This window comes from Rhea americana, unplaced genomic scaffold (genome assembly GCF_003343005.1).
Source record: "Rhea americana isolate MKP2758 unplaced genomic scaffold, rheAme1 scaffold_6, whole genome shotgun sequence".
Classification (NCBI taxonomy): domain Eukaryota; kingdom Metazoa; phylum Chordata; class Aves; order Rheiformes; family Rheidae; genus Rhea; species Rhea americana.
In genome coordinates, this window is record NW_028186756.1 from 341941 (window position 1) to 368332 (window position 26392).

The 26392-nt window shown below is 40.2% G+C and overlaps 1 protein-coding gene across 1 annotated transcript in view; it reads right to left on the reverse strand.

Annotated features, from left to right (window-relative positions):
• Positions 1 to 253: 253 nt before the first annotated feature.
• Positions 254 to 26392, reverse strand: part of ALG13 (ALG13 UDP-N-acetylglucosaminyltransferase subunit) — a gene marked incomplete at its 5' end in the record, with an annotated part of 31753 nt that continues 5614 nt past the window's right edge. The window contains 20 exons of the mRNA XM_085319712.1: positions 254 to 1217; positions 2386 to 2569; positions 3347 to 3387; positions 8579 to 8704; positions 10014 to 10182; positions 10526 to 10588; positions 11270 to 11325; positions 11443 to 11478; positions 12758 to 12893; positions 14880 to 15036; positions 15257 to 15370; positions 15535 to 15772; positions 16469 to 16596; positions 17514 to 17614; positions 18388 to 18452; positions 19718 to 19826; positions 20577 to 20652; positions 21651 to 21893; positions 24967 to 24989; positions 25824 to 25874. Of these exons, the coding sequence (XP_085175838.1) occupies positions 943 to 1217; positions 2386 to 2569; positions 3347 to 3387; positions 8579 to 8704; positions 10014 to 10182; positions 10526 to 10588; positions 11270 to 11325; positions 11443 to 11478; positions 12758 to 12893; positions 14880 to 15036; positions 15257 to 15370; positions 15535 to 15772; positions 16469 to 16596; positions 17514 to 17614; positions 18388 to 18452; positions 19718 to 19826; positions 20577 to 20652; positions 21651 to 21893; positions 24967 to 24989; positions 25824 to 25874 (2391 nt within the window). The remainder of the gene's footprint in view (positions 1218 to 2385; positions 2570 to 3346; positions 3388 to 8578; positions 8705 to 10013; positions 10183 to 10525; positions 10589 to 11269; positions 11326 to 11442; positions 11479 to 12757; positions 12894 to 14879; positions 15037 to 15256; positions 15371 to 15534; positions 15773 to 16468; positions 16597 to 17513; positions 17615 to 18387; positions 18453 to 19717; positions 19827 to 20576; positions 20653 to 21650; positions 21894 to 24966; positions 24990 to 25823; positions 25875 to 26392) is intronic.

The window sequence follows — 26392 nt, forward strand, 5'->3', positions numbered from 1 at the left end:
ACCATGTTGAATTTGATGGGATCCAAATTCCCTGCAAGACTGAGCAGCCCTAGCCTTCAGAAACCAGCTCAAAATGGCAAGTCGGAACATGAACAGCCTTATCTCATATGACACAGCTCATTTCTTCAACCTAGTTCTCAGACTACTTATTCTAAGTAAGTAGTCTGAGGAAGTATTCTAAGGAAGCTACCCTGTCAAAGATAAGTGATCACTCATTACAATGGGTTAGATGCTTTTATTTTGTGCTATCAGTGCAAATTTAACACCAAGACTATCACCATTTGTGCAACACCTTTAACAAACCAAATCTTACAAATATACAGTAATGTACAGCAGAACAGATCAAAATAGTATTCTTGAAGGTTAAAGAGATGTAAAGCCAATGCAGAGTGAAATTAAACAGAGAAAACACAGCTATTACAAGTATGTGATCACTAGCAGCAAATAAAGTTTTTTTTTTGGTGAAATCTGGGAAAGCCAACCTATTTTAAACACTATTTTTTTGTCCTCCAATGACCCTGCATCCAGTTTTTATTCTTAGTTGCAACAGCAGTCTGTTTTAGTACTTAAACAAGAACCATGCGACCAAGTGTTCTGGTGTAACTCCTCACAAGGGGGTACTTGATGCAAGCTTCCTTTAGTGACAGTATGTGTTTAATACATATGTATTTTACATAGTGAAATACAAGCTGTGTTCCCAGCACTACAGTTATGTATAGTCTTCTACTACGCTTTCCTATGCAACCCACTACACCACCACCTTGTCAAGTTGAGTATCACTAGCATAAACCAGAAGAGAAACATGAAATTTGAATACACTTTAATCAATCAGTACCCAGCCCACCAGGGCAGGATAACAGTTATGAAACAATATTAACATATAGTTGACAAAAAAAGAAACAAGAGAAACCAAGTGCAAGAGTGAGCTTACATCTCTCGGATTTACATTCCTTGAGGTACATAGTGTGGTGCAGGGTTAGGTGAGGCAATGTAACTGACTTGGTGCAATGGTCCAGAACTTACAGCATTAGGAATTCGGGGAGAATTTCCATAGGATGGATTTACTGGATGCCAGGAACTAATATAGTGATATGTAGGTACTAAAGAAATACAAGAGTCAAAGCCCGGGAGAGATGGCTGGCTGAAGGGATCCGACACCACTGGATAATACACTGTTCCRTGGGATGGGGGCGGAGGCTCTGCATTTTGAAAGTGACCTTAAAAAAAAGCAAAACAAAATACATCCTAGACAAAATTGCCATATTTTAAGCTTTATAACTATTTTTATGCAGCTCTTTATTGCCATGAACAGTGTTAGACTGATAGCAAAAGGGAAAATCCATTTACATGACAACAGTTCTGTGCCCATGTACATCCCTCCTAACGGGGGGAGGAGGGTCATCTCAGGTCCTGAATTAAAACTAGAAGGCAACTTACTCATCTCCACAAAACCCTGTTCAAGAATTTCAAAATAACATCCTGTATTAAAGAGACAACTTTTTCAAGGAGGACTCAGGTAAAATAGATGATATATTCTTCCCCTATTTAACCTTTGACTATGTAACACTGATCTGTGCAAAAACACACTTCAGCTGACCTGGCTAAAGTATTATCAGAACGTTAAGCCTGTATGCCCCTGAGCAGTAGGTTTTATCATCATGCGCGCCTTTCCAACACCGACTATTTGCTATGTTTCACAGATTTTAACGAGCCAGGCATCTGACCTTTTYGACCTTTTTCCTCATTTAATGCAATCCTATTTACTGCGAAATATATCTACAAGCCTGTTACAAAGCTGCTAGGCTAAGCTAAGTTTTACTATAAGTTTTATTCACAGTAAAAGACATAGCTAACAATAAGGGCTACTTTGAATGTAACAACTCAGCATTCAGAGCCTRAAAACCAGGTTTGCAAACAACCAACAACAAAAAACAACAACAACCACGCACGCAACACTATGGAGTGAAAGCACCAGTGCTCAGAGCTTGCCAGAACTTGACTGTCTCCTTCCTTCATTTTAAATACATGCATTCTATTTTGATACCTTGATTATTTGCTTATCAATGAACAGACATACATCAACACAGTTTTTCCAAATTAGTGTACCAAGGCTAGAGCTAGAAAAGATTACACTTTCCTCTATGACTTTGCAAATCCCTTGACATTAGTGACTACAATGGCAATGCTGACATAACCTTGAGTAGTACTAAAGATAGCAAAGGAACTGCAATAACCTATTACAGTGCTTACGCTGTATGTTCTCCTAACCTCATGCTTCCTACTGGRTAACAAAGGTGCTAGCAGGCTGCTATGGAGCAGTCAGTCTAAAAATCCTTCTCTAGCTTCTCATACCTCAWGCATCTGGTCTTACACTCAAATACTAACCATTTGCAGGTGTTTCCAGAGGAACTTGATGGACTTCAGTCCGCCCAGCTTCAGTGTAGAGCTGAGGTACTGACTGATCCAGGACTGGAGCAGGCTCAGCATATGCCGGATAAGCTTCCACAGGTGATGGTGGTGGCACTGGCTGTACATAAACCATGGAATGCCAATAGCTCTGATGATAATACTTTGGAAAGAGGGGAAAAAAATATCATGGGCACAACCACATAGTCTCCATTCCTCCTCCAAAYTACTAACTTTTCAGATCTAGAAGTGTATTTTTCATTCTATTATTTTAAGACAATCCTTTTCTCCCCCCAAAAAGCAACCCGCTAGAAAAGATACTGCAATACCCACAAAGATAGCCACTTATTTTGGTTTCAGTTCTACACTGTAGTTCCTTGTTACACATCTTTACAGAGAATCAAATTTCCCTCTATCAACTTTGTCATAAAGACTTCTGTTTCCTCAGTTGAAGGAGCTGTCACCCTTTTTACTTCCCTGAGCAGCAGCACTAACATTGCCTTCTGTACCAGAAACTACTAAGTAGAGCAATGATTCCCAGAACAGTAAGCAGTACAGCTGTGTTCAGACTGGTAAGCACAAGTCCTAGAGCACTTGAACCATGCATTTAAGTGGTCTTTGATGCGTACATACACAAATTTTATTAAGACTTGCTCACATTCCTCCCTTTATCTTCATAGGGGGAACAATATTTACCCACCACCCTCTGCAAAAATCGAAGTGAAACAACTAGATGCACTAATGTGCTTCATGACTTCAGTTAGAACTTTACTTCCTGAGCTATACTTTAATCTCCTCCAAGAAAGCCTATATGTATTAGCAGTCAAGTGCATAAGATGCATATTTAGCACACTAGCAAGTCTCAAATACATCAGTACATCTGTCAAGAGAAGCAGCAGTTTTCACAGACAATTTACTGTAGTCATTTAAAAGCACTTACTTGCAACCCCAGATTAAAATAATACTGCAAAACCTTTGTATCTGAAATTAAAGGACATTATATTAAAAAGAGTAGAAGAGTAAAATGAGAAGCAACAGAAATTCACACACATTAAGAACATTGCTTTAAGTCACTTTAGCAAGTAAAAATATTTAGTTTTTCTTGAATATGCTGAGGGTTAAAAATGTTTCTGGAGTATCACCAGTTTTAAAAATAGTGCATCTTTCTAGGTAAATTAATCCAGTAAGATTTTTGTGCATCTGACTAACTTTTAACCAAACTTCAKTGTTTACGTTACCTTTGATTCTACCTTATTCATCTTGATTAGTCAACTGACAATAGACAGTGTTAAGTTTCCACAGTATATCAGGACTTTGATTAGCAACACTGACTTCCTATCAAGGCTGGGTTTTCAGAGGAAAAAGGAATTTGACACCCAGTAAGAATTTGACGCGAAGTCCCTAAATGAAGYTGACTGCTTAAAGCACTCCTGTTATTTTTCACTAGAGACATGAGAGTGGAAGCACGCAGACAAAGTAGGAGATGCCTCCTCATAAGCCAGTGGTAATTCATCCACAATATATACATACTGTGTACACACTGCATACATACTGAAAATAACCATGCTGGGTTAGCACGTGAGAAAATAACCCAATTCTATGGAGACTCCAGCTTCATACAGCTTCTGCCCTCTGTTAAGTCCAACTCTGCAGCCACTRTCTCCAGCTTCAGCACTTTGTTAAACAATAACCATACAGAGAAACATCAACTGGGACAACATATTTAACAATACCAAGATCTGCATATTTATATATATATATAATTTTGATTCCCCCATATTCTGATTTGGTATAATAAGGGAACGTTCCTTCCTCGCAAGGATCAAAGGGTACCCAGTTTCTGACCTTGTTGCAGGTAGTCTTTTACTTGTTATCCATGACTTGAATAATTTGCCCCCAGGCAAATATGTGACTCTGAGGAGCAATCCCAGAAGTGTGGAAGGACTTTAAAAACACTTAGCAAGAATATAGTTTTAAACTTGCAAGTAGATTTTCAAGTGTCCAAAACAGTTAAGCAGTTCAAAAATTTTAAAATGASAGGGAGAGAGGCCTATTTTTCATTCTACAATGCAGTTCTAGAAATGTACATGAGGGGAAAAAATAGCTGATTTCTCAGTCTCAAAAAAAGTATTTGTTTCAAAAGGCTTAGGAAGGAGAGCAAGTCACCCATTCCACTGGGTGCATGGGAGCAATACATTTGCACACACACAAAAAAGCAAATTAGTCATTTGATTAGTACTGATGGGAGCTCAAAAGCAGAGCAGCGTAACAGGGAGACAGCTCAAGATGAGTGAGCCACCAAGGGCTTCAACTTCGCTACGCCTCCAGACTTACCATATACTCCAGCTCCCTACCACTTAGCAGCTGCCCCCAGTCAGGGCCTTGGCTCCATACTGCTTCCCTGCCCGTCTGCTAACGCACACATGCACTTTCCCAGCCCTATGCTTCTATGTGCTGTGGRTCCCACACTGCTGCAGAGGGGCACAGCACAGGGAATGCAAACCCCAATCCTACAGTTAATGAGGATTAGTTTCCTCTGTTGCTAATCTTCAGCTCTTTTACTGCCCAGCATGTTTGATCGGGGCAACAATCCACTTAGTTATATTAGTGATTACGCATAGCTCCTTCCTCATGCTGAACAGCTGTTAGCTTACTCCTGAAAGTGGTGGTGCTTTGGTTGTGATATTGACCCTAGTCAGTAAAATATTAAAAATAGCCTGAAGACTCACRAAAAAGTCAGCTTTTACATATCTAGCATCTACATTTGGAGCAAGCTTTTTAAAATTTGCTTTTATTCTTCAATTATTTATGCAAACCTATGCAAAGCAAGCATATGAGCTGAATGAAACAGCTGCTTCCTAGCAGAGATAACAGTACAAAGGAGGAGCTGGGAGACTGAAGTGACAAGCTGATACTGGAAATACTGATGTCTGTGGAAYGCTGGAAGAGAAGTACAGCAGGAGACCAGTTTTTGTTTATATTCTTCTTTTACATGTCTAGAAATCAGGATGATCCTCAGTAAAACATGACTACCTTATGAAGCAAGAGTAAATAAAGTTAGCCACCCTGACACAAAAATAAAAAGCACTTGTTAGCTACCAATAAAACCTTATTTTGTAATGTATGAAGACAAAGTTCTTGACAAGATTTTTACTGTGCTGATGAAAGGCTCTGATCAACCCCAATGCTACTGCAGAGAAGGAGCAGTCTCTGCAACACAGTTTATCAAAGTCTTATCAACAGCTTCTTCAAATACAAAGGAGCAGATAAGGGTCAGATACCTAAGGTATCACAAACATGTTCCACAAGCCCAGACTCCATCGAAAGAGATCCAAGACAGCCTGAAAATTAGGACAGATGTAGATGTACAAGGAGATACAAAGGCACCGGGCTCGTTTTCCTCCCTAGTCTATTACCTCAGTCTCTTCACAGGTCAGGCACCCAAACTACACCAGGTCAAACACCAGTCCTGCAGGTGCCTCTTAACAGAGAGGGACACAGAACTACAGGTCAAGTATATCAAAGGCTTATCATCCACTATACTAACGATCCTGGATTTCTTAGTTTCATGGCTGTGTAGATTCCACTGCAGCACAGTGACAACGTAAATGCTATGTGCAATTTCTTGTTAACTATCAACCTTAAAATTCCCCAAAAGTTTGTCCATGAAGGACATGGCAGATATTAGGTGGAAAGACTCAGCAAGAAGAGCTGCAGGCAGGGACAGAAGAGTGTATTAATCCACATCCACTCCAGATTCTCGTCAGTGCACTTAGCACCCAATTCTCCCAAGTGCCAAAAGCCTCAGTTAAGAGCATTACACTGAAGTTGAAGAAAATTCAGTGTGTGCTTAGAATCATCTAGAGTCATTGTACTGCAGTAGGAAAGTAGGAAATAGAATATCCAAAGTTAATGAAAACGGGAATTGACAGCACCTCTAAAAAAAAAAAAAAAAAAAGGCAAAAAGGCAGCAATAGAGTTACTGAAGAACACATTAGCAATACTTGAGAGAGCAGAGCTTGGAGCAGCCAAGCCACAACACTGCATGTCCTGCAAGTCAACTTCTGGCAAAACAAGCACATTGCATTGTGAATGCAACAATTTCTTTTTGGCCTAAAGCTGCTCTGCAGCTTACCAGATGCAGCTACCTGCAGGTAATCAAGAGCAACTACCACTATTTGAAATCATCTCTCTAGGAAAGTCCCAGCCAGGGACAGATGCTGAATCAAGCATGAAAACGATTTGTGTTACCAAAGTGTTRTGTGTTACAAGTAATACACCTCCAAATAATAGTAAAACAAAATAAAAAACAACTTTATATTCTGAAGCTGAAAGAAAATGCCAGACACCTGAAATGCACGGTGGGGCAGGGGGAGGCAGGAAATTAATTCAGGCAATTACAGTGAGTGTATCTTTTGAAACAGAAAAAAAAAAAAAAAACAAAAAAACAAAAAAACAAGAAGTGTCTCTCACAGACCCTACACACAAACACACAGTTCTTTTCCTCACTCACCTCTAAATTAAAAGCTCTTCTCTACACCAGCAACAGTGTGAAAGAACAGGAGATACAGAAACTTGAATTCAGTGTAATAAGCCTTTGATAAAATATCTGCTGTACCTGTAGAAGACTGTTAAGAGTAAGCTAGCTGTGATGCACAGGCATTCAACATACCCACATGGGAAGGAGGCATGTAAAAAAGCACACATACTTCAAACCACATGCAGAGATACACTCACTGTGAGGGCAGGAAGCATGTAAGCAGCCAGCTAGCTTTGCATTACTGTTCTTTAGAGCAGACTATAGCCCACCTCTACCTTGGCCTCACTATCGCCAGAAATAGCCCCACTTTGAGATCCCTACCAGTCAGCCAGACAAGGCAGAAATAGCGGGAGCTGTTCTACTTCCTATAGTGGCAGCATAGGTACAGCTGCAGCCCTAACTAAACTGTAACTCATATCCAGACCATTTCTGCCCCAGCCTGGACACTACACATTAGGACAAGCTGAATGTTGCTATCAGAGGACAAGCCAGTTGAGTAATCAAGTTTGCTTTTACAGCCTTTCACAGTTTTTAACCCTTCCTGCAGTTTGAGCCAATGTGCTGTCAAACAACATGGACAGGGAAAAAGAGAGCAGCTGTACAGAACTATACAGCCAAGTAATCCTTTATCAGCAAAGGCAAGACACTGCATCACAAATCAATTTTATCTGCTTTCTGAGATTAGTGCAGCAATGTGAAGGTGATGCTCAGGTCTCAGCTACATTCCTACCCAGAGAAAAGCAAGGTATAACAGCATAATAAGCAGTACTGTTATTCCTGTGGCTGAAAGGCATTCTGCCAGGGGAGGCACCTAGCCAGTGCTACTGACAGCAGACCGCTTGATTCTTGGGTTATTAAGCAAAGCTCTCCCGAATTGCAGACCTTGATTGTGTCTTGGTAGCCACAAAATTAAACATGTCGCACTGTTTACTGAACTCAGCTGTTTGATACAACTTGCATGGTATGCAGGTATTCTTAATCAGTAACAGCAACTTAAACGAGTTGCTACTTTAGAAAATAAGCCCAAGTTCAGCAGCTAGGTAAAGCTGAAAACTGATTCAGAACTGCTTTGCTGGTAGGTGCTATGCAGCTCTTCTCACACTCATTGCTTGATAGCTGAAGACTATTGTAAGAGAAGCTATCATASTTTATGACAGTACATGAACATGCTGTCTACCTGAGGAACAAGACAGACCCTAAATTCTAATCATCATTTTCTGATGAGGAAGAATGACATTGCAGAGCCACACGGGACAGCGGCACAGTATCTCACCGAATTATACAACAGTATGACTTTGCTAAGACATGCAACATTTACCAATTATCAGAATATTATTCCAACCACAGCCAATAAGATACTGGCTAACAACCTTCTCCCTTAATAATTTCTGTTAATTTGGGATACTTTCTAAAGCTGCAGTAATCATGTTTGAATCTGATTTGAACTTGCTATTCAGAACTAGGAATTAAAAACATTTTTGCCATAAGCATCGGCAATATTCCTTCTAGCTCCGTAAGCTGCGGAGAACTATTTCATCTCACTACAAGTATTCTGCAAAGTTTCCATAGAAAACAGATCAGAACAATGCCAAAGAGCAGCATTAGTAAACGCATAAAATACACCTTCATTACCTCGTGGTAGATCACTGCCACTGGGATCACAAGAGTAAGGCGGAGGAATGGCACCAGCTTCTCCCACCTCACTGACTGGAGGAAGAGGAGCTGAATAAATTGGGAATGGCACTGAAGGAACTGCTACTGAAGGAAACAAAAGTCAAGTCAAACTTGCAGTGACATTTTAAATAAGCAAGATGCTAAGCTACACAGTTAAGCATGCACTTCTTTCTGGTCATCTCAGTGCCTCTAAATGCAGTTTTTAAACCTGAACTATTCTTTACTTACCACTTCCCTTGCACTTCCTAAGAAATTGTAAATGAGATGGGAAGGCTCCAATCTCACAAGCCTTAACTCTATGTCTATTCAAAAGTTCCATATTCCAGTTAAGAATAAACATCTCTCTTTAATCAATTCTTCATACTAGGCCACAGTTCAGGCATTTCTTACATAATCATCTGTCCTAGAACAGGGAACAGACTAATCACTAAGCCATCAAAATATCACAAAAATAAGGGAAGGTTCAAGAGCAGTCACACAAAAGATTTTAGATAAACTTCGATATTCATTAGTTGGCCCAGACTGCTAAAAACACCAGCAGATTATTTGTAAAGGCATCAGCAAGTGGAGAGCTTGCAGAGAAGTGTGCTAACTGAACTATCATGCAGAAATACCAGCCCAAATGGAAAAAAACCCAAACCAAGAACACAGACAATGGTGAGAGACACAAAATTGAGCAAAATGGTTTTTTTTTTGAAAAAAAAAAAAAAAAAAAAGAGATAGTAAATAAAGAGCTGAAGACTACGTGAAAAATTCTTCATAGGAATGGAAAGCAATTTCCTTACGAAAGCAGACTGCTCACAGACAGCACATTAGAAAATCCCATTTTACAAGAAAAAAAGGAGAGCGCGCACTTCAGGTAAATTCAGTGTCAGTGTCACATTGTGCACTTGATCTTCCCCTAGCAGTAACTACGGATAAGAACTAAACACAGCCCAGAAAAGTCAAGTTGCATGGACCTGAACTGTCACAGCCAATGACATTTTTGTAAGGGATATTACAGCCTCAGGACTTGCACCAATCTGTCAATGCAAGTATAGAACAAACTGTTGAAAACAGAAGAAAGTGACAATGAACTTCTACTCTTCTCCTAAAGAAGCCCTTCAGTGAAACTGCTTTGACAGCTAGAGGTGGTGGTAGAGGAACTGCACTCAAAGYAGAGACCTACAACTGCATGCAAACACACAGGCAATTATTCCCTTCAGAACATGAAAACAAGGAGCCAGCAGTGAAGTTACAACAAATGAATTGTCATTTTAAGTTGAAGCAAATGATGTTCTCTAGAAATGTTTCAATATTTGTTTTGGATGGCAGAGCAAGGGAAGAACGGAAGGAAAGTACAGTAACTAGATGCCTAAATATTTGATCTCTTGCCTTAGTATCTATACCCTACCTGGCCTCCCTATAGAAGGGGGGGATATCAGGACTGGTTGAACTGCTGTTTGCGGGGGAACAGTTGTGACACTAGCTTGAGTCGAAGCAGCAGAATTTGAGGAGAAGACCGTAGCTGGAGCAGCATTAACACAGGAGGAGGTTGAGATTACTGCAGAATTCACTATCACCTGTGAAGAGAGCCAGAGCATCAAACACGTCAACTCTAAACACTAGCTTTGACAAAGGCCATACAGGTTTTGAACTGTGTTATTTCCAGATTCTCAGTTCACATTACAAGTAGGACATTCAAAATGCATCTAGCTATCCAAGTTCCCTAAAAATTGRCTTGAAAAATCCCTACCTGAAAATACCAGCTTAGAGTTGCAAACTCCTGCAATGCATCTTCCCACCCTATTTTGCTTGTATTTACAGKTTTTTTTGTGTTTTGCTACAAGAGGGCAGAACTCTGAGTTATCAAGAGCAGCTGCCACCTCCCCACAGGGCTACCACAATAAAGTATAGCTATATTACCTTCTGGGGATAGCTGTAGGAAGCAACTCCATCTTGAGGTGAGACAGACACTGTCCGTTCTTCCTGAAGGGATTCCAAGCAGAGTATGATCCATTTAAGAGGCAGAATTCACAAGATTAGAAGATTCTTAAGCTTCTGGTGCGTGTAATTATGGGTGTGTGTATATATATCTCTACATAAACACACACACACACAAATATAAATAAATATCAGAAAATAGAGGATCTTCTCCAACTGGAATAAAACCAGTTTCATTCTGACATGYGTAAGACTAGTTTTCATACCCACTGTAGACAAGCAGGTGAGTGAAGAAGGGAGAAGTTGTAGCCCCTGATCTAGTTTTAGCTAACAAAAATATTCAAAGCTGGTTCTATCTAGTTCCACTGTAGAGGAGTAAAGCTAACTGGAATGGGATTTTCAGCATAGCATAATAAAAGCTATTTGGAGCAGGCAAGAAAGAAGAGTAAACAGGACTCAAATACATTAATCATTTTCTACCTTGCTCTCCAGAAAGAGGAAGCACATACCTAGTACAATTCAGACTGTACTTGCAAAATGGCAAATGTTTTTTGTCTTGAAGTTAAGAGAAAAATAAGAGGGAGACAAATGAAACTAACCAATGCTTTCTTCTGAAAAAGGTCTCTGACCTCCTACACTAAGCCTGCTTCCAAGGATAGTTTTTAAATGAAGAATGCCAAGTACTTCAGGGATTCCTAATCCAAACAGACCATGACTAAATCTTACCAAGTTTGCTGTAGGTTCTGCTGAACTAAATACTGTTGCAGTTTCACAGTCTGGATCTGGAGGGCATGGGCAAAGAAGTGGCATTAAATCTAATCTTTCAGAAACTTTTAAGATTGTAATGATTGCACTGCAATCATCACATGTTGCGTCAGAAGAGACCGAGTTTTACTCACCTGAAGGTGCATAGAGATATTCTTCATGAAATTTCCCTAGAAGAGAGAATAGGAAGCTTCAAAGTGTTGTTTGTTTGCTTTTGGGGGGGGGGGGGAGGAGGAGGAGTGGGGGGAGAGGAAGAAGTTTAAAGCTGAAGCAACCATAACAACACTTCAGTGATAAGCTAATATGAAGTGAACTACCTTCACCAGAAAAATAAACACCCACCACACAATGCCAAAACAGGAATTTGTTACTACTTTTCTTAAAAGGTTTGAAACAACACTGTCAGCTCCCTCTGCTAACAATATACGAACTGTGAAATCCCAAGTCACTACCTCCACCTGTAGATACCAAGACAAGCTTAGTTAAAATTCCAATTTACATATACATCAATGTAGTTCTCTGGTTACAGACTTTAAAACAGAGCTAAAGTATTAGACATTAGCTTTAATTTTTATGTTAGCTTTGAAAAAAARTGTTCTGCCCCCTCCCCCCAAAATGTTTTCAGTTTCATTTAAAATCTAGAAAATAATTACTGTCTTGGAACATAGGATAAAGATGACATTCTGAASAGAAAAAGAGGTTGTAGAAACTTAGTCTTCTGAAGAGGGACAGGAAGGAAGTCCTTCAAACAAACAGCACAACATAACGCACTAAACTGCTCTAATTGTTCAGAGGTAAGCATTATAGCAGAACCATGATGATGAAATCTGAGAGTTTCTATCTTTAGTCTTCTCCACTGTAAATTGCAGGTACTGATTTTGTAGGACTAAGACATAAGAAAAGAGCTACTGGTACTCTCCAAAACCCCTGGTTTTCAAGCTTGATACACAAAACTAAGTGCCCCGGCTACCTCAGCCGCTTCTAAAAAACAAATGAAACTCAAAAAAGTTCCTATAACTTAAAACAGTCACACCATAGCATAGCACAGAGTTTGACCTAGTATACTTTAAAGCTAAAAAAAAAAAAGTATTAGTATGTTAAGAGACACTATCATCTAAATTGTGCAGGAAAGACAGTAAAGGTTTGCTCATTCAGTTATTCCACCAAGTATTGAGGTTGTCATCAYCAAATGCAGTCCGCACCATGCATTTAAGCAGCAAATTTACTACAGACCTACGCAATCAAGAGAGTAATAATCTAGCAAGCTTAAGTGAAAACAGTGACACATTCCTGCCAGGAATGTAAAAACAACATGCTCACACACATGTTCAAATCATACAATAAATAGATCTTCAGGAGAACTAAGCAACCCATTTTGACAATCAGAAGCACACTGCAAATCTTTGAACCAGTCTTTCCTGTCCTCCCATTCATCCTTTCAGGACTTACCATTCTCACTTGTTTCTTCCACTTCCTCCTCTGAGGAATTCAGGGTCTGCTTGTTAGCTGGAACAGAGTTGGGGCCTCTCCTTGCTACCCAGAACCCTGCTGGACTGTGGACAATGGGAGCAGGGTTACCCTGGCTCTGAAAAGCAAAAAATCAATAGCACGCATTTAAGAATAGCATGTGCCTTTCCCCACTCAACATGCACACAGAGGAGCTTCCCATCTTCTTGGGACAGACTGGCAGAACAAGGCCACAACCAATGCTTACTGCAATTGCAATTTGTGTGCTGTTCCTATGCATCCTTCATACAGTAAAATAGCTGTGGAAATGGTTCTTTCCTCTACCTTTTGTCCCACCCAGCACACATAGGCTAATTTATCTTTGAAAACCTATCACTGTCCCATGTGACACATTCACATTCAAGTTGCTCCACTCCAGAGTTTAGTCAGCTTTGTTTCAGGTTAAAATGAAGCTAGAAAAAGGGGAGTAGACCACAGACAGCTTACCAAGATTCTCTACCTCCAACATATTCTCACACATTCTTCATCCTGGAGCATTTCCACCAAACCAGCAACATAGCCGTTCATCCAAACACTCCAATTCTCAGAGGAAGAGATCGTCTTTAGCCACAATTAGAGAAACCAAAGAGGTTGACAAAGAGGTTGATCAGCACAGATCCCACTATCTGCACTAACTGGACTCATGCACACAAGCCTGACTCCTCTAAAGAGAAGCTCCCATGAGACACTTGTAACTCTAAATGCGCTCTTTGTATTTGCATGAAAGAGTTGGTCCTTAGCTACACTGTGATACAAAAATCTAAAGCTCTCTGAAGAAGCAAGAACTCAGGATTATGAGATGCCCAGTAAATTCATTAATGGCTAAAGCCATCACAAATTTTGGCCCTCAAAATTCTCCTCAGAGGACACGATGGCTATGAAATCAATAAAGTACATAGAGAAGCCTGTAAGATTCCCAAGGTTGAGGTAGAGGTTATGAGTCAGAARATTCTCCCACCAGGCCTCTAGCAGAATGGCAGAATTTTCTGAGATGCATCTTTCCCCAAGAAACGTTAAATTCCTTTACTAAACAAGACAAGAAAGAGAGAAAAGGCTTTGGCATTGACATCTGATGTTGAACAAGCATAAGAAATTACTTAGTAGCAGCTACAGCTATTTAGTCCAGCAATGGGGATGAAAAGCTACTAAGCTATACTGATCTCATATCTTTTAAAATATTCAGGATACTTATTACTTGACATTCTTGAATGAAATCACAAAGACCACAGATCTGGCACAGGAGGCAGGATCAAAAAGCAGCTGTTGAAATAACCCTGAGCAGATTCTCTCTCATTATTTACTTAAGTCTGCAATTGTGAGTTTCACTGCTTTGGTTCAACAAGGAAGTCTCAAACATACCAGTTTTTATAGGAGCTGCTTTCCTATTCAGATAGCTAAACATCAACCAATTATCTGCAGCAGATTGGACTAAGATTAAAATAAATGAATAGACAATTGCTTTTAAAGTTTAAGAATACCCTGTGCTGCTTCATCTACAGACTTGCTATCAAGACTCTTTTAAAGCAAGTCTAGATTTGAATTTTTGTTTTTCTGCTAYTGCAATGGAAAAAAGTGTGTTTCAGGAGCAGCATACTAGTCCAAGATACCACAGCTATGAATTTGTAAGAACAATCCAGACTATCACTATACAGCTTCTGAATCTTCTTACACAAATCAAATTAGGGTGGCAAGTAAGCGAAGAGTTTACTCCCACAACGTTTAGACCAAGACAGACATCTAAAAGAGAAAGATTTTTTTCCCAGTCTCTTGTTATCAAACTGCAATAGAAAGAACAAAAGTGATCCTACCTGTATCAAAATATACTAAATAGAAAATAAAATAACTGCTGCTTGAGGAGCATGCAACACTTAGAGCATGGAAAACCTGCTTAAAATCTCAAATTTTCTAAGCTCATTTCAGTCTTCACTTCTCCAAAACATGTTGATTGCTAAAACTCATGCCAGAAAGCAGAGATGCTGCATACTTAGGTRAAGTGTTGTGCATTTGTACAGCCTTTTCTTTTTCTTTTTGAAGTTTTTAAAGAAATCTCTTGTTCATTACTTACTGGTAAAGTAGGAAAAGCAGTTTCACCCCCTTCTTCAATTTCATAGAAAGTTATCGTTTCTTCTGATCCTTGAGGCTCTTCTCCATTCTCTGGTACAAACCCATATTGACATTCCTTATTCACGCACTGCATCTGACGGCGACTACGGCTGTATGAACTTTAAAAAGGAGAAAAGCAGTTTAAAAAAAATATCACAATATCTCGCGTTTCACTTTGGTTTTGCTGCTAAGTTTTAACTGTCATTTTTGGAGATTCATAACATTCCCATTATCACGCCATTAATAGCCAACTCAGTCCTCCACATCCTTCTCCCATCAACCTCCCACCCCCCAACCTTTTTAGAGCAATGTTTTGTAAAGAGGTTTATGTTCACTTACCGGGACCTGTAGGAGAAATTGTCATAGCTCTGATAGCATCTCTTTCCTGGACTGGGGTAGAATGCTATTTGAGGGCCAACCATGTTGTGCCTGTTTATAAATCGGGCAGATCCCCTAAGTTTAAAGGGTAAAAGGTGCAATTACCAGGAAGTGCCTCTCAGATGGAACTCGCTTGTAGTTTTATCTACTAAATAGCACAAACTCTGTCCCAACTAGTCTGTAACAAGAATGAATAGAGAACAAATGGTGATCTCCAATAGGTTTTCAAGGCTTCATACCTTGGCATCCCAAATCCACGGCCATGTCTCTGAGGAGGATTCTGAGGATGATAGGGTTCATAAGGTGTCATGCTTCCAGCACCCTGCGAGCAGTGAACTGGAGAAGAGCGCCCCGAAGGAACACTGTGCTGCAGTCGGGGTGGAAGAACCGGCTGACCTCTACTATAAGCCACAGTCATAAAAACTTCTTTTCCACGGACTTTCTTAAGCAGTCTTTTCCGTGTTTTCATATCCATTTCTACAGTTTCAATTGAGGACAGAAGAGACAGGCTTACACAAATATCTTAAACAACTTACTCTGGAGTTATGTTCTGTATTTGAAAAAGAGTCAGTATTGGGACATGATACCCCTCTCTCCCCCCGCAAATACCTGAACTATGCAAACTGCATACCATTAGTTTGAAAGCTAAAACAGGCGTTCTAAAAACACGAACAGAAAATAGCATCTCACATAGGTAAATACTCTCCCAGTTTCAGCTGATAAAACTGCTACTCTTGGTATTAAGATCTTTTCAGAAAGGTTTTTATTATTACAAAACCATTTTCCATATCAAATAAATGGAGTCTGTATCTACTCTACAACAGAGGCCTTCACRCTTCCATATATCCCTAAGGTCAACTCAGACAAATTCTTTGGCACATGGACCCAGCCTTTATATATGGTTCTTAAATGCTGAACTTCTTGGTAGTTTCAAGCAATACTAATCCTACTATGCATTTTCAATGGACTTGCTATTTTGCAAAGGTAAAGTCATCCTTCTCTGAAGGATCACATTACATAGAACCCCTGAAATGGCAAGCTGCACATCACAAGTTAAGGTAAGTCACTTTCCATATCCAAAGATTGCTCCTATTAAAATTGGTCTTCTCTCCCTCAGAAGGGAGGAGGGGCAGGGGATGGGGGGGGGGGACACGGACGAAGCCAAGTACAAACCTATTCCTGAGAAGTATCCACCCATTATTTTCTGATAGCTTCCGCCTTTACGGCTAGGAACCACATTCCAAGCAAGGACAGGTGCCACTTGTGTCACTGGTTTTAAGTTTGCCAATGGAACTGTATGCCTAAATGAAAAATACTGACATTAGCAGTGCTGCAAGAATACACCATGCCTAACTTCACAGCAACATAAGCACAAGCAACACTGGAAGTCTCTCTTTAAATATGAGACACCTAGATTTCAAAGCTGTTCCATACATTCTGCATTTAAAATATATTATTTAACAATTTCAGCTCCAATATGCAAGTCAACCTTTTAAGATTCTTCAAAGATAGGGGGAGGGAGTACAAGTTTATCTCTATAATTTCCACAAGCTCCCTGCTGTCTTATCCTATTTCTCTGATATCCAGCACCTTACTGTTATTTGTATATTAAAAAAACAAGGTAGGATTTAATCTCAACAAAACCCTATCAGCCTGCTGGGTTGAATTTCTTCACATTTGCATGCTTTCAGAGGTACAGCTGAACACAGTATATAGACAAACTTAATTTTAGATTTGAGGGAGGGGGGAATACTTTAAACAGCAAGGTAGAGAAAGCGGTGAGATTTGTTTTCTGAAGGGGTGCCAAATATTCATTTTTTGGCTATAATGTAAAATCCCCAGCAAAACCAGTACCAGAATAATTTGCTATCCATGAACTCAGTCCAAACAGCAAAGATCACTTTTTTGCATTTGAGAGAAGAAACAGAAGAGCAAGGCTTCTCATCAGTCATCACAGTACTGACTTTGGTCATTAGAAATCCAAGAGAATAATTTTCCTGCAACATCTTCAGTGGACAGTGATAGCCAGCAAGGAAACACATCTCCTTCCAGCAGCCTCACTTTATATTTGAAAGTCTGGATTCTCTTTTCTTAAATAATAATTCTAACTTAACTAACAATTCTAACTTTATGCACCTGTCAGATCCAAGCATACAGAGGCTCAACAGAAAAGAGCTCAGCAAACATGAAACACTTAAGTTGGCACTAAATTGCTTACTTTTCTGCCAGCTCTTCAATGAACACAGTCACCGTGTTGCCATCCTGTCCAACTTCCTGGATATGAGCATTGTAATACTTACCTCCAGGGTCCAGACGTACCTGAAGAGAAAACAAAGGAAATTCTTAAAAACACACACACAAATGCACTACACTAACCTGAGGGACAAAGGAAAAGGAGACATTGCAAAGAAACTTGTGAGTGAAGACATGGTAACAAGACAGATTCCAACCTTTAACCAAGCAGATAACTACCAGGGAAGACCGGAAGACCATTATTTTAGAATTTCAGCAGAACAGAAGATAAAACAGAAAATTGGAGGGAAAAGGTCTACTCGGCCAGAAACAAGTCACTGAATGAGTCATCAGTACTACTTCAAAGTGATAAAGAAGAAAAAAAAAGTCCTTGCCCTATACAACGTAGGAATATGAAGAGAGCTGACCTCCCTTTCAGCATCTCCTGGCCCTATCTTGTCCCTCCTCCCCCCCCTTCCTTTTTTGTTTACAGAAATATCTGCTACAGTGTTGAGTAGAGGGAAGACTGGCCAACTTGCTCGTGACCCCCAGTGGAAACCTAATACATAACCACCTCAAACTCATTCCCTGTATACTGAGTTCTTAGTCTGGAACTTCTACACTGGCAGAATATGTATCACTAGTTTACAACAAACTTGAAAGCAGCTTTTTCATCAGACTACCCAATGCTTAAGCCTAGATTTTGGAATAAAATTTAACTAAAAATTCAGATTAATAGGTACAAGGAAGGGAATGAGAAAAAATAAATTCTATGAAGTTAGATGATTTTGTGACTTACTATACTCTATTCAAAGCCATTTTAATAAGTTATCATAAACAAATTTGCTTCAAGTACTAACCTGACACTTGTCTCCTAAGTAGTACTGTCGCCCAGCAAACACCATGTATTCAGTTTTTTGAAGCTCTAAAAGAAAAAAGTAAAAAAGAAAAGTCTTTAAACTACTGTTCTTTCATGTATACCTACAAGTACTTCATGATTTCATGACCATACCCAACTACTAGCCATAGGTCAAATGAGTTAATTATTTCCCTATGCATAACTGAACATTCCCCACAGTGATAGAGTAACTAAAGCTGTACTTCTAACATAAATCATAACCAGACTAAGCTACAGGCAATTAGTAATATCTAGATATTGCATCAAGTATTATTTTAATACTACAGTGTCCTTCAAGATAGCAGAGTCAATTCTGAAAGGCATTAAGAATGCTGGTCATCTTTTGTGCCAAAGCCCTGATGGGGCTCTTGGTAGAAATGAGATGCTGCCCAAAAAAACCTGACATCCCCTAACATCCCCCTTGCTGCTAGCTTTCAACACACTTTTTTTCATTCCTTGCCCAGAACTTCTGCACATCAGTACTCCACACAGATAATTAGTTACTATACTCTGTTCCAAGAAYGTCAATGGCTCTTATTATTACTTATGCAGTTATAAAGCACTCAACCTCAGTACTYGGAGGATTTGGGGTGTTTGAAAGATGTCTGACCCCAAAACTCGTATTTCTTGGTAGTATCTTCCTCTGAAGATCAGCCACACAAGATATGCAGAAATGTAGCTACCTAACCCAAGCTATGAAGACTATAAAAATCTTCTCCATAACATTCAAGCCCAAAGGAGCTGGAAGAGAGAGACAACTTATTTGGCACATCTCAATGCTGAACTTGATGCCTTCCTTATAATACAACTCTGAAGTCAAAATCAACATAGAAAGTGGGAGTCCTTGCACAGATGCTGCTACCAAAAACTGTAAAACCCCCCTCAGACTTGAATGATTCCCAATATGAAAGCAATGTAAAGCAAAATTCTGTTCTGTATCCTGCTTCAAATCCTGTTATCTTCTATACCACATTTATTGAATGTCAGAGGTCAGTGTTTTAAGCTATCATTCAGAATCAGAAGCAGTGTATTTGGTACTTTGAAATCAAGCCCCAACCCCCCCCCCAAAAAAAAAAAAAAAAAAAAAAAAAAAAAAAAAAACCACCAACAACAACAACAAAAAAAAACCCACCCACACAACCAGCTCCTGGCAAGATGATGTACAACTATCCGTTTGGTTAACCACTACCCTTCGCATTTCAATTAAGCTGAAATGTGCCAAAGACCTCATAGATCCATAAGGCTAACAATGAGTGCAATATAGGAAGTTTGGTTTTTAAATTAAAATATACCTTTTCTGCTGTCCAGCCAAACATCAAACTCTACATTTCGATAGATCTCAGGGTCCAGAGCTTTTAGCACTTTATATGGAAAAGGCATCTTTGATGGATTTTCTGGAGGCTAAAAGTGGAATTAAAAGGGACTAAAGTTAACAAGTGCATGTAAGATGTTCAGAAGTCTATTCTACCAGCACCTGCAGATCTTAAGATGTGCACACACTATGTTCTCAACTTTTTCCACTTACTCTATATTTGCTTTAAGAATAAAGCCCAAGAATATGAATGCACATATAGATTCTTCAGCTCAGAAACTGAAGAAATAGGCAGCAAAAAGGTTATAAATGAGCTGAAGAGTAACACTTGGCATGCTCTTTACTCAAGGAGCATCAAAAGAAAGCCAGCTAAGACCAATGAAGCTGCGGTCTTGCAGTTAGAGGAAATTTCAGCTACTTAGTATGCCTTCAGAGAGTTTTCTGAAGAGTTTTTGAAAACAATTCCAGTAAATTAATTTATACTGTGTTCAAAATGAAAGTGAATCAGTTAAACTATGAAGAACACATCAGGAAATGCTTGCTAAGTTCCACCTTTGGAAAAAAGCTAGGAGGGGAAAAAAAAGAAAAAAAAACACAACACCACAAGAGAACTTTGGAAAGGACATAGGATTATCCAGTTTAGGACAAATGCAAGGGCAAAACCAAAAATCAAAAACAGAAAAAAAAAGCAGACAGAAGAAAAATAAGACATATAAGCCACCCCCTCCCCAGGTAGTAACTTTTATAGTGGAAATGGGGATTTAACCCTCAACTAGCATAACATCACACGATCAGGGAGAAGTGGCAGCATGTGGAATTTTTCCCCTTAACTGCCGAACCTTTGCTTCCTCAGCGCCTTGCTTGAATTTATCCTCAGATGGGTTGTCAATATCATTGCCTTCCCAGTCTTCCACTCTAAGCAATTCAAAATAAGATTACAAAAGATAATGCATAATTTCCAACCAGGATAAAGATCAACCAAATGTTCACACAATCAAATAAAAGCACCATGGTGCCATCAAGTGGCAGATTTTGCCTTTCACACTAGCCATTATTGTAATACAGTGCAGGCTGGCAACTCTTGTTCTAGTTTCAAGAGGAAAAGAAAACAAAAAACAAACACACAGAAAACCCACAAAACCCTCTTCCAACACCCACCCCTCTTAACAACAGCCACTGTGTTCCATTAGGATCAATCAACAAAATCCCACCGACAGTGCCTGAACTCTTGCCCCAGAAGACAGCCACAAAGCACCATGCTCTGAGCCCAGGAGTTCCCTATCAAACCATCATCATCTACAGGTGTTCAGTAATGGTCAAAGCCACCCCTCGAGCCCTTTGGTGACTTGTTCAACACAGGATACAAGGGTTTTCATAGGTATGTTCTGCCCACTCACTTGCACGACCCCCAGTGATCCAACAGACACTGGTTACACAGTAGCTTTATGAATAATGCCACCATTTAATTGTCTATTTGGAGTACAATTCTGTTAAAAATGAACAAACAAGAAAAGAAACAGAGCTCATTTTCAGAGAGCACTATTGCCTCTACAGGGCTAGAGAGGCTTAGAAGAGTTATCAGTTCCTGGCTAAAGGGGAATTGTGATCACATACGGAACAGGTTTATTTACAAATAAATTGTCATTCCACAGAGCCACAAGCAACTGCAGCATAGCCAGCAGCAGAGGATGCTCTGTTACATGACACCTTCCAGCTCCAGGGAAAGCACGCTGTCTCTTCCTCAATACACTTCAGCTTTGCATTTGTGTCATGAGATCTTTTTGTTGTTAAGTCACTAGCACCCCATAGGCACTCAAAGAAACACTGAGAAACGAGCCTGCTGAATTGCTGTCCTTTGCAAGAGTTTTAATTCTTTTGCTTCCCCTTTATCACATTACTTCCCCAAATACTACCTCTTTTCTGTTGAATTTTTTGATACTTTTTCAGGAAGACAATCGAAGTTTGCATCCTCACTTCCTACAGAGCCACTGTTTCTGTTCTTCTTAGACCCACTTCGAAACATCTCAACTGCAGACCTTAATTCTTCCTCATCCATGGCAAACACATCTTTGTACAGGATCTCATACAACACAGCTGGACAAAAATCAACACAAGGCTCAAAACAAATTAACATAATACCAGACGCACAAGAACAGCTGCAATTTGAAGTGTAAGCATATCTTCAGACAGTACATACTGTTACAAGGCACTAGTTATCTTAAATTCAATTATGGAGAGAATCATAGAATAACTTAAGTTGAAAGAAACCTCTGAAGGTCATTTGGTCCTACACCCCACTTCACAGACAGTTAAATGATTACATGTATATAGAAGCGTATCATAAATGAGCTTCTATGTCTTTCCCTCCCACTCCCCTCCCGCCAAAAAACAGAACACTGCCTAGAAACATATGAAAAGACATAGTTCTCTTTCACAGAAAAATGAGTTTCAAGATTACCCTGGCAAATAGCAGCATTTGCCTGGAATTGTTTTGTATACACAGAGTCATAATGGCCGTTGCCGGAACAACACAGTAAAATCTGGGAAAATAAAAAAAAGGCTTTAGGATGGAATGACATAAAAATCTAAAAATTTTCTATTTGATATCCTAACTCAAGACTATGTTTCTCTTCCATTCTACAGCCAACACCAAGTTCAAGAAGATATTATCTATATAAAGAAACTGTAAAACTAGCTTAAAATTGAATCCTAGCTAACGTTCAGAAATAATTGTCTTGTATACAAATGAATAATGTTGACTTATATGTCATGCTGTATTAAAGATGAAACAATAGTTTGTTCCCGGTTTAACTCTGAAACCAATGTTTGTTCAAGAGGTAAAATATATACAAGCGTTACATGTAGAATCCCTGAAGTACACTGTCCAAGCATCAAAAGCACATCTTGCACTTCCATACTCGCAAGACTAGAAGAGTAGCATTTATATGTGGACTCCATTCTAGCCTTCAATAAAGCCTTGCTCATGTGATACAATTCAGTCCACAAAAGCTGCTTTTTGAAGTGACATGTGCCTTTTGCGGTAGGTACAGTAAACCCACCAATTAAATATGCACCATCAAAACCCGGACTGGCACATGACTGCTGCCAGCTCTGAGTGGCAGAAGCCCTTCAGCAGCCTAGAGCTGTTGGTGCAATGCCAGTGAGGATGTCTCACAGGGACCCCACAGGAGGTGGGATGCCAAGGCATCAAGGGCACACAACATCAGAAAGAGCTGCTGCCTGTGCACGCAATCTAATCATACACAGCTGCCAACACTTAACAAAAGCTCTGGTGGTAAAGCCTTCTAGGACAAAAGCACATTTAGGCCATACTGCATAGTTTTTAAAAGTATACTCCTTTCAAAAAAAGGTTAAACTACGTTGGGAAAGAAAGGGGCATTCTAGGTGCAACATAAGCACAGGCAGGCAAGCAAGCCAACATAGCAGTACTAGCCTATAGGAAAGCAGCTGCTGCAGCACAGTGTTCAGAGCAGACTAGCCACTTCAGCAAGTGTAATAGCCCATACTGAAATCCGTAACGCAGTGACCAMACTGGCACAATGCCTGAGCTATCCGCCTAACTGTGCGGCCACATCTACACCTTTACAGAAAAAAGAAAAAAAGAAAGAAAAAACACAAGAGGGGTCAAACAGGAGGTTATACAGAGCATTTCTCCTTTAAGCTCGATTCCCCCCCCCCGCCCCAGCAGCAATTTTCTTGTAAAAATAAACCATTCCAATAGCTCAGATTCTTAACTGGAATTAATTTGTACGTCTCAGAAATGCACCATTTCTTAGATTAATGCATTTCCATTAATTTCTCCTCTTCAGGAAGAAGAACTACATACCCCATCTGATTTCCCAAGGAGAAGCCTTAGGGGTAATGGAGAACACCTTCTCCTCACCAGTATGATAAATCTCTGTTGCTTTGCTCTTCAGTGATTCAGTCCAGATGTTTAATTCTACCTAGTCAGATCAGTTAAATTGCTGGTGCAAAGACTTTTTTAGTCAGCAAAATTTCAGGAACACGACAGCTGACCAAGTAGGAAGATTCTGCAACTAAAAGCTTCCTCTTTCTTCCCAAACTAAGCTTGTTTCCAGTAATGAACAAAATTGGCAAGGAAACAGCACACATGGAAAGGAAAGCTACTGTAATTTGATTACAAATTACAGCTGAAACCAGCTTTGGAGTTTCATTCAGGTACGCAAGAAATAGAGGCTCTTTGGTGGAGTTACCAGAGCACAGCTCATGCAGCAAGCTTGTACAGCTGAGCGGGGCCGCAGAATCGAGGAGTCAGGGGGAGGGGTAGGAAGTTGCCTCACTTCTCCTCACCTTGTCTTCAAAGCCATTGTCTGTAGCATAAGTGGGTGGCTTTCCAGGGTACCGGTACAGAATAAAGTCTCGACTAGGTAAGCAGAGGAAAAACAAGACTTGAAAGACTGCACTTTCAGTAGAACCGTATTACGAAGAAGTTTGAAAGGAGCTGTTTGGAGAATCCACTGTTGGTTTATAGAAAGTAAACAGAGTACTTTCTCTGCTAAATTAATGCTATCATAAAGCAATAGCTAGATGAGCAAACTACGCCCATCTTAGAGAAAGGGGTATCCAAGAAAGTCAGTTACATCTAGTCACAGATAACAAAAGCATGCATTACATTAGTTCAGATAGTTATGACAGGGTGCTCAGCCAGTGGGACAGGTAAGTTTAAGAGATTTGGTCATCCTGTGAGAGGATTTCCTCAGGACAGGAAACCAGCAACTCTTGCAAAAGTCCAACGTGTTCATTTGGTACCATAACAGACCCAGTTTGCAAAAGGAGGGTTCTTTCTACCACTGGGGAGTCAGACTGTTTGTTCAGCAATAAGCAGCACTTTTAGCAAGACGGCCAGCACATGCAGCAAGCTTATGTTGCATCTCAAATTTCAGCGTTTACACACCAAGTATTCCTCACTACTAGAGCTTTCAAGAACTCTCATGCAAATTTAAACCATGCTTAAAACTACCACAGTGTTTCCACAACACACAGCTTCTAGTTGTTCTACATGTTCTCCATCCTTCAACCACTGGAAGGAAATATTTGACTCCAGAGCTTAAGTCAGTGAAAAAATACCGAATAAACATCACTGGAAGCTGACCCTCCCCATAATTCACACAACTGGTATCAGAACAGGGGCTCGTGATGGCGCCCACTTAGGTGTTAAAGTAACTTGGTTGAGAGTGGCATTTATACCATGCTTCAGAATACGCATACCTCTGCAACAAACAAAAAGATCTGGGGAAGAAGGCCAGAACATAAAYGCTTTCCAGTCCAAAACAAAATGARATTTAAGAGGGAAACTGACACTTACTTGTAGATTACTGATAGAGCACTTATTTCCAGCTGGCCAGCACTTTCCTATGCAAGATTAGGAAATTACATGAAATCGCAGAGCTGTCTTCAGTCTCAGGAACTCTATGCTAGCTCTCTGCAGTATTAAGATAGCTAACCAAAGCCACCATTTTGTTAAAAGGAAAACAAACGAATATATCAAGAATTGAGCCATAAGAATTTCCATAAGTATCTGCAACAGAGGATGGCCATGRTTACCAAGCTGATGGCTAAAGATGGAGCTACTTCTAGCAGCCATTCCTAAAGGAGTCTCTCAAACGTACRTTTTTTAAATAAACACACTTCATTTGTTTCCAATATTGTTGCATTCACTGTATTTACTAGTTAAGTTTTAAAGAAACAGCATTCAAATAACTTAGAGTGAAGGAAGAAAAGAATTGCAAACCCTGATAATATTTGCTGTAAGGTACAGTCCACACATTTTTCTTTTACCTTCTTAGAGAGAAACTACAATCATAAGTAAGGGCCATGAGAGAGACCTCAGCTTTACTGTTGGCCTATATAGATGGCTCCTTTGCACGTGAACTCCCACTGATTTTTTTTAACTATTTATTTATACTGAGCATTTGTGTATTTTCTGTGCAGACAGGACCCCAGGATGGGGTCCTAACTAACAACAAAACAATTAGAACCGTCACCCAATTACTTTCCTCATCTCTTCTCCTCAGAGGAGAGCACTAGCACTAGACCAGCCTTACCTTTGGATCTCCCAGGCGCTCCAGGTACTTCTCAAATGAACCTTCCACATACTTAAAAGAGAAGGGGAGGGGAGGAGAAAAAATCTGGAAGCTTAACCAGCTGACAATCACAGCTAAACCTAAACCCCGCGCCAGGTAACACCGCTGGCTGTTAAACAGGCTAACAACAGGCGTCTCAGCTGTCCTCCGTTAACCCCAACCACTCCTCCACAGGGGCCGGAGGGGGGAACGGGAGCCCCCCGCGCAGGCAACASCTTCGGACCCCACCGGGACAGCGGCAGGTGGGCAAAGGGTGCGTTTCAGGGAGTGCTGAAAATAAACAGCAGCAATAACAGACGCAGCATCTCCACACTCGAATCTCAAAGAAATAGATAGATGTGACTACGCCCTGATCACCCGGGGGGCCCAAAGCAACACAAACACGATTAAACACGTGCTGGAGCACTCTGCGGTCTCGCGATGATCTTTTTACCTCAAAGTCCCACCGCCCTCCCGCACCCCGGCCGCGGCCCCGCCGCCTCCCAGGGCGAGGTACGCGCCGCAGCGGCGCGGCACGGCGCGGCACGGCA